Raw genomic sequence first — 14,621 nt, forward strand, 5'->3', positions numbered from 1 at the left:
GGGCTATGTGTTGGGTTACGCTTCACATCGTCTGAAACCAGACTCAGCCCTCCATATTTATCATGAAATGAAAATGAGGCTGACATTTCAAAGTCACCTTGCACCCCTCACAGGCTTAGTTTGTGGCCCTTGGCACGCAATTATAGTGTGTGTGTCCCTTGGCACGCAAGTATAGTGTGTGTGTCCCTTGGCACGCAAGTATAGTGTGTGTGTCCCTTGGCACGCGAGTATAGTGTGCATGTAAGCTGTTTGCTGACAGCACGGAAAACGGAGGGGAGTGCTAGCAGAGGTGACAGAGCGTTGATGCCACACACCCATGGCTTGTTCTGTGTGTGTGTAGCTCTTAGCATGATGGCCACCGACAATACCCTCTCTGAATTCCCTTCCTCCCTCATCAGTTGTATTAGAAGTCACAAGACAACTTCCCCAACCCTTCGAGAGCCCCTCTTCAACGGCCTCATAGAATGACAGTGTGAATGGCAGTATGATAGAAGGTGACCTCCAAGGGAAGCAGTTCCAAACACACACATACACACACAAACTCAGCTACCGTAGGGGGTAGAGGTGACAGTTGATATACCAGCAGGTAGGGATAGCTGGTGCTAGGCCCGACAGCAAATCACAACAAATAACAATACTTGTTTTGATATGATTCAAGAACAGCCAAAGGCAAATCTTTTAAAGGCTTTTATGGCCAAATTCTCAGACCTCATCCTACCTAAATATTAAAAAAGAACACCCTGTCATGACTTCTCAACAGCTGGCCATGCCTTCCGACTGGCTACTCCAACCTCGGCCAACAGCTCTGTCCCCCACGCAGCTCCTCGCCCAAGCCTCTCCAGGTTCTCCTTTACCCAAATCCAGATAGCAGATGTTCTGAAAGAGCTGCAAAACCTGGACCCGTACAAATCAGCTGGGCTTGACACTCTGGACCCTCTATTTCTGAAACTATCTGCCGCCATTGTCGCAACCCCTATTACCAGCCTGTTCAACCTCTCTTTCATATCGTCTGAGATCCCCAAGGATTGGAAAGCTGCCGCAGTCATCCCCCTCTTCAAAGGGGGAGTCACCCTGGACCCAAACTGTTATAGACCTATATCCATCCTGCCCTGCCTATCTAAGGTCTTCGAAAGCCAAGTCAACAAACAGGTCACTGACCATCTCGAATCCCACCGTACCTTCTCCGCTGTGCAATCTGGTTTCCGAGCCGGTCACGGGTGCACCTCAGCTACACTCAAGGTACTAAACGATATCATAACCGCCATCGATAAAAGACAGTACTGTGCAGCCGTCTTCATCGACCTCGCCAAGGCTTTCGACTCTGTCAATCACCATATTCTTATCGGCAGACTCAATAGCCTCGGTTTTTCGGATGACTGCCTTGCCTGGTTCACCAATTACTTTGCAGACAGAGTTCAGTGTGTCAAATCGGAGGGCATGCTGTCCGGTCCTCTGGCAGTCTCTATGGGGGTGCCACAGGGTTCAATTCTCGGGCCGACTCTTTTCTCTGTATATATCAATGATGTTGCTCTTGCTGCGGGCGATTCCCTGAGCCACCTCTACGCAGACGACACCATTCTATATACTTTTGGCCCGTCATTGGACACTGTGCTATCTAACCTCCAAACGAGCTTCAATGCCATACAGCACTCCTTCCGTGGCCTCCAACTGCTCTTAAACGCGAGTAAGACCAAATGCATGCTTTTCAACCGATCGCTGCCTGCACCCGCATGCCCGACTAGCATCACCACCCTGGATGGTTCCGACCTTGAATATGTGGACACCTATAAGTACCTAGGTGTCTGGCTAGACTGCAAACTCTCCTTCCAGACTCACATCAAACATCTCCAATCGAAAATCAAATCAAGAGTCGGCTTTCTATTCCGCAACAAAGCCTCCTTCACTCACGCCGCCAAGCTTACCCTAGTAAAACTGACTATCCTACCGATCCTCGACTTCGGCGATGTCATCTACAAAATGGCTTCCAACACTCTACTCAGCAAACTGGATGCAGTCTATCACAGTGCCATCCGTTTTGTCACTAAAGCACCTTATACCACCCACCACTGCGACTTGTATGCTCTAGTCGGCTGGCCCTCACTACATATTCGTCGCCAGACCCACTGGCTCCAGGTCATCTACAAGTCCATGCTAGGTAAAGCTCCGCCTTATCTCAGTTCACTGGTCACGATGGCAACACCCATCCGTAGCACGTGCTCCAGCAGGTGTATCTCACTGATCATCCCTAAAGCCAACACCTCATTTGGCCGCCTTTCGTTCCAGTACTCTGCGCCTGTGACTGGAACGAACTGCAAAAATCGCTGAAGTTGGAGACTTTTATCTCCCTCACCAACTTCAAACATCAGCTATCCGAGCAGCTAACCGATCGCTGCAGCTGTACATAGTCTATTGGTAAATAGCCCACCCATTTTCACCTACCTCATCCCCATACTGTTTTTATACTGTTTTTTATTTATTTACTTTTCTGCTCTTTTGCACACCAATATCTCTACCTGTACATGACCATCTGATCATTTATCACTCCAGTGTTAATCTGCAAAATTGTATTATTCGCCTACCTCCTCATGCCTTTTGCACACATTGTATATAGACTGCCCATTTTTTTTGTACTGTGTTATTGACTTGTTAATTGTTTACTCCATGTGTAACTCTGTGTTGTCTGTTCAGACTGCTATGCTTTATTTTGGCCAGGTCGCAGTTGCAAATGAGAACTTGTTCTCAACTAGCCTACCTGGTTAAATAAAGGTGAAATAAAATTCAAATAAAACTTCCGCCGAGGTCGGTCCCTCTCCTTGTTCGGGAAGCGTTCGGTAGTCGACGTCACCGGTCTTCTAGCCTCTCCACCTTTCATTTTCCATTTGTTTTGTCTTGTTTTCCTGCACACCTGGTTCACATTCCCTCATCAGACAAAATGTATATTACCCTCTGTTTCCCCCATGTCTGTGTGTGGAATTGTTCTTTGTGTAGGATGTTACGCTACTGGCTGGCTTTTGCTAGGTTTGTTTCAAACCTAGGTTTGTTTGTTTTGTTTAATTCGGTTCATGTTACCGTGGTTGTGCTTTGTGCTGCCTCAACTCTACTTTTGGGACAGGGTGTATATTAAAATTATCATTTTATCACCCATCTCTGCTCTCCTGCGCCTGACTTCCTGGGAACCAGTCATTCAACACGTTACACATCCTTCTCATTCAATCTATGATTAACATTTAAGATTCATTCTGACTAACTTTCAGATGATGTCATAACGAATTATCCCATTACAGCCACTAATGCCATAACAGTCACTAGTCCCATTACAGTCACTAGTCCCATTACAGTCAGTATTCCCATTACAGCCACTAGTCCCATTGCAGTCACTAGTCCCATAACTGTCACTAATCCCATCACATTCGCTTGTCCCATTACAATCACTGGTCCCATTACAGCCACTAGTCCCATCACAATCCCTTGTCCCATTACAGCCACTAGTCCCATTACAGTTACTCTATAATATTCTATAATGCTCTCTAATACTCTCTTATTGTCTCATTTCCCTCTTTCACATAATTCTGGAATGGGAAGGATAGGGGGCGTTGCAGTCGTCTTCATGGCCTTGTCACGCCTACCTTCTCTGGCTCTCTGTAGTGAGCTCTGGAGAGGTTCCATTGGGTACACTTCATGAATATAATCATGTAAATGGGGTCTGGAGTGGAGCAGCCAGAAGTCTTAGTGGCCCCGGCGTCTCTCCCTGGTTTGGCGAGGAGGAGGCTTTTGGCGGAGCAGAGCCGCACACGCCTGTGAAGTGACGGAGCCTGCACTCTTTCAGATAAGTAAATGTCATGGGAATCCTCCAAATCACGTTACATTAGTGAAGAGCGCAGCAGAGTAAGAGAGAGAGAGAGAGAGAGAGAGAGAGAGAGAGAGAGAGAGAAAGGAGAGAGAGAAACAGAGAGAGAGAGAGAGAGCTACACCAGCAATGGCTCTGTTTCTGTCTCATCACACTCTCTCTCTCCGTACACAAGAAGACACTTATATGATCAGTCAAAACACACGCACACAGTCTTGTATAACTAACCTTGCGGGGGGACACAATTCAAAATCCTATTTTCCCTAACTCCTAACCCTAACCTTTGCTCCCAACCCTAAAACTAGCTACTAACCCTAACCCTCCTAGAAATAGCATTTGATCTTGTGGGGACTTATAGTTAAACACACACACACACACACACACACACACACACACACACACACACACACACACACACACACACACACACACACACACACACACACACACACACACACACACACACACACACACACACACACACACACACACACACACACACACACACACACACACACACACACACACACACACACACACATATATATAAACACACTCAGCACAGCAGGTAGAGCACAGCACAATGGAGAGCTACACTTAATAACATACAAGTCATACATCAGTGAGAGTGGAGCACTGAAAGGATCCATTATCAGAGAAGAGATCCTATAGAGACATACTGACACAATGTCAAACACACACACACACTATAGATAAAACATATCCCCACACACAACATACACATCCACTGGGGATTCATTAGGAGACACAGCGAGCTGAAAGCTGAAAGCTGAAAGCCTGCTTTGAGTGACTTCTTGGTGATACAGTACTTGAACCTGCTGTCTGAATCTTTCTGTCACTCTCTCCCGATGAAGCTATTTTTTTTCTCTCTCTCTGTCTACAGTTCTGTCTTTTTACCAAGACAAACTATTGTATTTCTCTGAATCGCACTCAGATATTCTCTCACTCTCTCACACACACACACACACACACACACACACACACACACACACACACACACACACACACACACACACACACACACACACACACACACACACACACACACACACACACACACACACACACACACACACACACACACACACACACACACACACACACACACTCCACTTATGAAAAAGTGGCCTATTTTCTGAACTCAAACCCGCAATAAAGATGACCAAGTAGAGAGTTTGTCGGTGGGTAGTTTTGTGTAGGCATGTACGCTGCTGTACGTGACAGGGTGTTCATCGTTACTCTACAACCATGAAAAATACTCAAAAGCCCTTTTAATGAGACCAGTCTGCTTTAGTGCATTCAGAGAACCTGTGCCTAGGCATACTCAGGAAAATAGTAGTAGTGCACTCAGAAACCAGTCAGAAAATAGTAGTAGTGCACTCAGAAACCAGTCAGAAAATAGTAGTAGTGCACTCAGAAACCAGTCAGAAAATAGTAGTAGTGCACTCAGAAACCAGTCAGAAAATAGTAGTAGTGCACTCAGAAACCAATCAGAAAAGAGTAGTAGTGCACTCAGACACCAATCAGAAAAGAGTAGTAGTGCACTCAGAAACCAATCAGAAAATAGTAGTGGTGCATTCAGAAACCAATCAGAAAATAGTAGTGGTGCACTCAGAAACCAGTCAGAAAATAGTAGTAGTGCACTCAGAAACCAATCAGAAAAGAGTAGTAGTGCACTCAGAAACCAATCAGAAAATAGCAGTCTCTCTCTCTCTCTCTCTCTCTACTATTTTGTTTCTGGTGTCCTTTGACAGCTATTTGGTCTTGGCCATAGTGGAGTTTGGAGTGTGACTGTTTGAGGTTGTGGACAGGTGTCTTTTATACTGATAACAAGTTCAAACAGGTGCCATTAATACAGGTAACGAGTGGAGGACAGAGGAGCCTCTTAAAGAAGAAGTTACAGGTCTGTGAGAGACAGAAATTTTGCTTCTTTGTAGGTGACCAAATACTTATTTTCCACCATAATTTTCAAATAAATTCATAAAAAATCCTACAATGTGATTTTCTGGATTTTTTTTCTCATTTTGTCTGTCATAGTGGAAGTGTACCTATGATGAAAATTACAGGCCTCTCTCATCTTTTTAAGTGGGAGAACTTGCACAATTGTTGGCTGACTAAATACTTTTTTGCCCCACTATATATATATATATATCCCACCCTCTATTTTCTCCAACCAACTGGCATAAAACTAACCTCCAGACAGTGATCTGAACACATTGGGCACTGGGTTGGACTATGTTCATGTCATGAAGTTCTAAGGTCACACATAGAGGATCCAGGGGGTCACATACAACAATCTAGCAGCAGAAGCACCATACAGAGACACTGTTAAGCAGCTAATCACTCCCACTGGACAGAAAAATGTGGTGGAGGGAGGAAAGACACAGGGAGGCATGGAGGGGAGAGAGAGAGGGAGAGAATGAGGGGAGGCACAGAGAGGGAGGAAAGACACAGGGAGGCATGGAGGGGAGAGAGAGAGGGAGAGAATGAGGGGAGGCACAGAGAGGGAGGAAAGACACAGGGAGGCATGGAGGGGAGAGAGAGAGGGAGAGAATGAGGGGAGGCACAGAGAGGGAGGAAAGACACAGGGAGGCATGGAGGGGAGAGAGAGAGGGAGAGAATGAGGGGAGGCACAGAGAGGGAGGAAAGGAGAGGAACAGAGAGGGTGTGAGGTAGAGAGGGGGGAGTGGAACAGAGGGATGGAGGTAGAGGAGGGGAGGGAGGTGTAATAGAGAGAGAATGTGATTATCGGTGCAGACTGATAATAAACTGAGGCATTATATCCGGAACCCAGATAATTACTTTTTAATGGAATCAATTCTAACTGAACTTTTACCAAACCAAAATAGTTTGAATATCTCTACCAATTAAATATTCAGACATCAGGTGGCAAAAGCTATTAATAGACAGATTTTCTGGCCGATGGTTATCGTAAAAGAGGGGCAGAGTTAGATGGAGGGAGCTGTAAACGGTATTTAGGGGGAAGGTTTTACAGTGCATGGGTGGCTGGCAGTCTGAAAATAGGATGTTTATAAGTTTATGCCTACTACTCAGTTATCTTAGCCTCTAACCTTTAGTACCTGAGAACATCACACAGGGGAAGGCAATTATGAGCACATAGAACAGACGTTCAAAAAGTTTTGGAGGGGAAAAAAGAGAAGCTGCAGGGGTAGAGCGCTGCGCACACACACACACACACACACACACACACACACACACACACACACACACACACACACACACACACACACACACACACACACACACACACACACACACACACACACACACACACACACACACACACACACACACACACACACACACACACACACACACACACACACACACACCAGCTCTGGCACACTCCACAAGGGAGATAGAGAAAGAGGGAAATAAACAGAGGAGTGGGGGAAAGAGAGAGGAATGGGATAGATAATATGGAGAAAGAGCGGGGTTAAGCTAGAGAGAGAGAGAGAGAGAGAGAGAGAGAGACGAGAGAGAGTGACAGAGAGAGAGAATCTGGGGTGAGATAGAGTGCCATGTAGGCTTCAAAGGCAATGTCTGGCGACGTGCTGTCAATGAGCCCGGGCGCTGTGTCTGGGACGAGGTCTGGCTCTAGGAAGGTCTCCCCCCCTGGCACATTTAGGAAGAATACCTCTGTGCCTGCCCTTAATTGGCTCCTGCTCATTAAAACGTGGGGGATAGGAGAGCTCTGGGACCTGTTAACAAGCCAGGCATATTAATAAGAGGTTCAATTAGATATTCACCCTCATATCCCCATTCAGCCACACTGACTATGGGGGTCTCAGGTAGCAGTTAGAGCATTGGGTTAGTAACTGAAGGTTCGAGCATTGGGTCAGTAACTGAAGGGTCGGTCGCTGGTTCGAATACACGAGCAGACAAGGAGAAAAATATTTTGATGTGCCCTTGAGCAAGGCACTTAACCCTAATTTGCTCCAGGAGATCTGTACTACTATGGCTGACCCAGTAAAACAACACATTTCACTGCCCCTATTCTGTGTATGTGGGAATAAAACATGTAATTTTATTTCCTGTTGGTCAATACGTGCACGCACGCACGCACACACACACACACACACACACACACACACACACACACACACACACACACACACACACACACACACACACACACACACACACACACACACACACACACACACACACACACACACACACACACACACACGGCATGAGCTGCTTCCCCTAAAAAATAAACAGCCTCCACTACAGATATCAAACAACTTTCTGATCCAGAGTCATGGGATTACATACATCCGTGTGTGTGTGTGTGTGTGTGTGTGTGTGTGTGTGTGTGTGTGTGTGTGTGTGTGTGTGTGTGTGTGTGTGTGTGTGTGTGTGTGTGTGTGTGTGTGTGTGTGTGTGTGTGTGCAGTGCTGCTGACAATTCTCTTGCTCTGTTGCACAACACAATACAATACAATGCACAATGAACTACCTCTTTACAGTTTAGCACAGCCATTCCAATGAATTCTCTCTCCATTCCCAGACTAAAGCAATTTCTTATTACAACAATAACATAAAAACCTATACTACCAACAAGTACTCAAGAAATTTTATCAATAGATGTTGTCTTTGGAATGCAATTTTTATGCAACTAGGAGGCGGCTAGGACACAAGCACTTATTTTTTCTTTGTGCATTGGGGCTAGATGCGAACTGTCACATCTTGGCATCTTGACTGGCTGCACCCATGCGTTAGATCAGGGTAGAGGTGTCATGTCCATAGGGGGCGCATAGGCACGTGCCCTCTCACAGTGGTCCTCTTGGAGCTCTTTCCATCACATAAGCTGACCAGGTGAATCCAGGTGAAAGCTATGGCCCCTTATTGATGTCACCTGTTAAATCCAATTCGAATCAATGTAGATGAAGGGGAGGAGACAGGTTAAAGGAATTTTAAGCCTTGACACAATTGAGACATGGATTGTGTATGTGTGCCATTCAGAGGGTGAATGGGCTAGACAAAAGATTGAAGTGCCTTTGAATGGGGTATGGTAGTAACTGCAATGCTGCTGGGTTTTTCACGCTCAACAGTTTCCTATGTATATCAAGAATGGTGCACCACCCAGCCAACTGGACATACACTAACTGTGGGAAGCATTCGAGTCCACATCGATCAGCATCCATGTGGAACACTTTCGACCATTTGTAGTCCATGCCCAATGAATTGAGGCTGTTCTGAGGGCAAACTTGTGTGAAACGCAATATTAGGAAGGTGTTCCTAATGTTTTGTCCACTCAATGTATGCGTATACAGTACGAGTCAAAAGTTTGGACACACCTACTCATTCAAGGGTTATTCTTTATTTTTACTATTTTCTAAATTGTAGAATATTAGTGAAGACATCAAAACTATGACATAACACATATGGAATCATGTAGTAACCAAAAAAGTGTTAAACAAATCAAAATATATTTTATATGGGAGATTCTTCAAAGTAGCCACCCTTTGCCTTGATGACAGCTTTGCACACTCTTGGCATTCTCTCAACCAGCTTCATGAGGTAGTCACCTGGAATGCATTTCAATTAACAGGTGTCCCTTGTTAAAAGTTAATGGTGGAAAGTATTTCCTTCTTAATGCATTTGAGCCAATCAGTTGTGTTGTGACAAGGTAGGGTTTGTTTACAGAAGATAGTCCTATTTGGTAAAAGACCATATTATGGCAAGAACAGCCCAAATGTGACTTGGTTCAGGAAAGTAGGCGTATGTCGCGGGTCACTACTTCACAGGAGAGCCTTTTGAACGTAAACATTTTTTTAATCAAAATGTGTTTTTTTGCAGAGATGCCTTCTTGAACATATGAACTTTCATGTGCCTTAATAGCAAATGTGTATGCCATCTGTAAATACAAATAACATTTTTAAATTATAAGCTTGGTTGCTTTAACCACAGAAAAAGCGAGCACCCTTCCCGCTAGCCATGATTGGCTGAGATAATGAGTGGGCTGGACATGCCGAGAGATAATTTCGGATTAGTCTGCCATCTAGCATGCTTTTGTCTATTTGAGCTGGTCAGTATCTGTAGGTAATAGTGTTTAAAAAATATATATATAGTGTTATATCGCGTAGTAGAACTGCATACGTGTTGCTCTCCACTTTCTGGAGGACTGAATTTTGAAATCAGTGGAATTAGAGTATAATAGCTAAGGGAATGGAGAAAACAACTGTCTCCGGATTACATCTTCAAACTAAGGGCAACCATGGCATCCGTGACAGGGAGAAGCATCCATCCATCCATGTTGTATACGGACGGGTAAGATAGTATAGCTAACGGCTAGCTACATTTTCAGATATTAAACGTTTCTAATTTCAACAGAAAGTTGATTTCATTTCAAGTTAAAGTGCACTGTTAGCTAGGTAGCTAATGTTAGCTGGCTGGCTCACTAGCTAAAGTTACGTGTATGATCTTATTATTTGTATCTCAAAGCCATTTGCTTTGCTAATTATAGCCTAATGTTATCTAGCTAACATTGAACTTGATTGGTTACCTACCTGCAGATTCATGCAGGGTAGTAACATTACGGGTTGGGATTATGGTACATTGTTTAGCTAGCTAGCTACATGTCTTAACAAAAGACATAACAAAAGACAAAATGCAAGTATCAATTTCAATAAAATGTCACTGCAACAACGGTTGATAGACGTAGCTGGTAAATTTACTCTGGCTATCCACTCTGATTTCAGAGCACCGTAAGATAGTCTAGCTTGTTACATTTTCAGATATTACACGTTTCTAATTTTGACAAAGTCATTTTCATTTCAAGTTAAACTATAGTGTTAGCTAGCTAGCTAACATTAGCTCGCTGGCTCGCTAGCTAACGTTACATGTATGATCTGGTTATTCATATCTCAGAACCATTTGCTTTGCTAGTTATAGCCTAATGTTAGCTAGCTAACATTGACCCTGGTTGGGTCTCTGCATGTGTGGTTCCCACAGTGAAGCATGGAGGAGGTGTGATGTGTGGGGGTGCTTTGCTGGTGACACTGTCTGTGATTTATTTAGAATTAAAGGCACACTTAACCAGCATGGCTACCACAGCATTCTGCAGCAAAACGCCATCCCATCTGGTTTGCGCTTAGTTGGACTATCATTTGTTTTCAACAGGACAATGACCCAACACACCTCCAGGCTGTGTAAGGGCTATTTGATCAAGAAGGGTAGTGATGGAGTGCTGCATCAGATGATCTGACCTCCACAATCACCGACCTCAACACAATTCAAAGATGGCTTTGGATGAGTTGGACCACAGAGTGAAGGAAAAGCAGCCAACAAGTGCTCAGCTGACGTGGGAACTTCTTCAAGACTGTTGGAAAATAATTCCAGGTGAAGATGGTTGAGGGAATGCCAAGAGTGTGCAAAGCTGTCATCAAGGAAGAGTGGCTACTTTGAAGAATCTCAAGTCTAAAATATATTTTGATTTGTTTAACTACATGATTCCATGTGTTATTTCATAGTTTTGATGTCTTCGCTATTATTCAACAATGTAGAAAATAGTAAAAATAAAGAAAAAAACCTTGAATGAGGGGATGTGTCCAAACTTTTGACTCGTACTGTATATATATTTTTGATATATTATTATTTGTTGATTCTTTGTAATACTCCTAGCCACTTTGCAATTTTATGTTGTTTTATGAAGTTGTTCTGAATAAGACTCACATGCCTTTCAATTGTTTACCCAGATTTTAGAAAATATGTGGAGAAGCATATTTAGGGAGTGTTAGTAAATATACTCTGGAGTGCCAGAGGGCGCTCAGAGTGTGCTCTGGGCGTTCGTAAATTCAGAACATATGCAGCAAAATACATAGAATTAAGCCTAACAATTATGCTCTAGATTCCTGGAATAAACTGCCCCTCAGACTTTTAGGGTGCATAACACCCCTAGATGATGCCTGAATAAAAACAAGTGAACTGAGCACGATAAATCACGACTGTGACTGCTGTCAAAATGCTACAGAGATTTGAGAGCTCAGTATTGAGAACAAGACTGGAATTGACCGAAAGTATTGCAACTAATCCCCGGCCCCTGCATTACATCCCCAAACCATCACAACTGAATTGTTTTTCTGTTTTCAAACATATATTACAATATTAATCAGTAACCTAGATGACAACTACCTAGCCCGGTCAGAAAACGCCAAACAAAATAAATCTATTATAAGTCACCCTAATGGGCACATAATGTTACAGCAACTGTAACACAGCTGACATGTGTTGGTATAATTGGTGCTCGTGCGCCTTTTTTTTCCGCGCTGGTGGATACCCCTGGCGGGAATCCATCGGTTTTATACCGTGTTACTTTTGCATTTGCACTATGGACACGACAGGCCTATTGTAACGGAAGATGTCCTTCTCTTCGTCTGAAGAGGTGTAGCAAGGATCGGACCAATACGCAGCGTGGTAAGTGTCCATGACGATTTTAATAAGAAAAGCCTGAACACTATGAAATACAGAAACGTGACTATTAACGAACCGAAACAGTCCCGTGTGGCACTGACACAGGAAACAAACACCCACAAACCAACAGTGAAACCCAGGCTACCTAAATATGGTTCTCAATCAGGGACAACGATAAACAGCTGCCTCTGATTGAGAACCATATCAGGCCAAACACAGAAATAGAAAAACATAGAAACACAAACAGACTGCCCACCCCAACTCACGCCCTGACCATACTAAATAAAGACAAAACAAAGGAAATAAAGGTCAGAACGTGACACCTATGAAAACAGTTCTAGTTAGAAATGTTGTCGAAATCCAATTTGAAAAAAAGTGTAGGCCTCTGTTTATACACAAACAAAAAAACATGTATATTTGCTTATGTATTATTTAACAACAATACTATTAAATAACAATTAAGGTCAATATTGATAGAACAAAGGATTAAGGCAACAATAAAGCAAGCTAAAATAATCCCATGAGATTTAAATATGTTATGCTAATCATAATCTATGTATACTTTATGTGCACATTGTTTGGTAGGAATTGAGCGCCACAATAAGATCTGAGACTCCCTGTAGCTCTTCACAAGTGACTCCCGAATGACTCTCAAAGCATTGCCATAGGTTAAAACACCTTACAGACAATAAGAAAACATTTTCCCAGAACAATCATCAATATTCGATACAATCATAGTTTTTCTCTGTGCATAAAGTAAACTATATGCATATGATGTTCACACCATCCGCATAGGAGGAATACGTTCAGTATGTTCAGCAGTCTAATTCATATGGGGTCTTGAATGTAGGTTTATTGATGTGAATGAGACCATTCAGTGATTCAGATTAGGCACAAGACCGAACTCCTATTTTCAGAATCTCTCCTTGTCATTGCATTTATGATATATATATATATATTTTATTGGCCGATAAATCAATGTTACGTCAAATCATTTCAACAATATTAAGGTAGGTTCTCCGTCTCTCTCTCACACACACACACACACACACACACACACACACACACACACACACACACACACACACACACACACACACACACACACACACACACACACACACACACACACACACACACACACACACACACACACACACACACACACACACACACACACACACACACACAAACAATAATTATCCACTTACCCGCATTCCTAAGTTTCCGGTTCCTAAGCACTGAAATGATAACCAGCAAGTTGCCCAGGACATCCACCACCGTGGTGAAGATCAGCACGCTGGCCAGCACAGTGATAGCCCATGCGGGACGCGCCCCCGGCCGCGCTTCCAGTTCTGTGCGGTTCCTGGAGAACGAAACATTCTCTGGCATTTCGAAAACCTTAGGGCTGCCAATTTATGTCCTCCCAGTCCGAGACATTCAAACCCTGCTGTCCTTCTGACAAAACACTGACATGTTGTTGCAAAAATAGACTTGTAGCCTATTTGATAGCTGAATATGTTCAACGTCGCGTTGGGTTTTGACAGTCTGTGATGCACAGTTTCTCAACTTGCTCCGAGTGAGCGCGCCTTCATTTAGTTGTTTATAACTGCGCCCGCTCTGGCTAGCTGACCCTAATATCCCCTATCGATCAATACTTAAGAAGACTCGTGGGTGCTCCGTGCCCTCATTCCTGGCAGCTTATTTGCATATCCAGTCCAGCTGTTATCCATGTGTGAACGCGCCTATCGCTTTCTCTCAACCCTCCTCTCTCCTGTTCCGGTCGGACGGAACCTCGCCCGCAGTGCTGTGAGCTGCCGTGTGTCTTGCCTCTGGCAAAGTCTGGCTGGGATCTGAATTATTTGTTTTAAAATTGTCTCGGAATTGCGAATCCACAGCGCAATCAGACTAGCGAGCGAGAGCCAGACGGTTGGTTTGTATTCAGAAAGAGGATATATCGGGGGAGCGGATTCATTAACTCGTGCTTCGAACCCGAGCTCAGTGAAGCGTGCGTTTGTTTCATGATTATTGTTTCGCTCAGTGCGGTGACAATATTTTGTTCATTCATTTGAAGATGTCTGTCTGCCTGCGGTGCGCCGTCTGGAAACAATGTTGTATAACATCGAAATGACTATTATTCCACAACAGATTCTGGCTGTGACCGACCTTTTCACAACAGAAAGTGACCACGGAGCGCGAATTGGATATGAGGGACTGGAATGTCAGACCCACTGGACAAAAACTAGTTGAATCAATATTGTTTTAATGTCATTTCAATTAAAACATGTAATGCGGTGACGACGAATCAACGTGGA

The 14,621-nt window shown here is 43.8% G+C and overlaps 1 protein-coding gene across 1 annotated transcript in view; it reads right to left on the reverse strand.

Annotated features, from left to right (window-relative positions):
• The window catches only part of LOC123992577 (melatonin receptor type 1B-B-like), a 62,895-nt gene extending 48,499 nt beyond the window's left edge, over positions 1-14,396 (reverse strand). The window contains exon 1 of the mRNA XM_046293817.1: positions 13,518-14,396. Within this exon, the coding sequence (XP_046149773.1) occupies positions 13,518-13,698 (181 nt within the window). The 5' untranslated portion in view covers positions 13,699-14,396. The remainder of the gene's footprint in view (positions 1-13,517) is intronic.
• Positions 14,397-14,621: the final 225 nt, after the last annotated feature.

Source organism: Oncorhynchus gorbuscha, linkage group LG13 (genome assembly GCF_021184085.1).
Source record: "Oncorhynchus gorbuscha isolate QuinsamMale2020 ecotype Even-year linkage group LG13, OgorEven_v1.0, whole genome shotgun sequence".
NCBI classification, from domain to species: domain Eukaryota; kingdom Metazoa; phylum Chordata; class Actinopteri; order Salmoniformes; family Salmonidae; genus Oncorhynchus; species Oncorhynchus gorbuscha.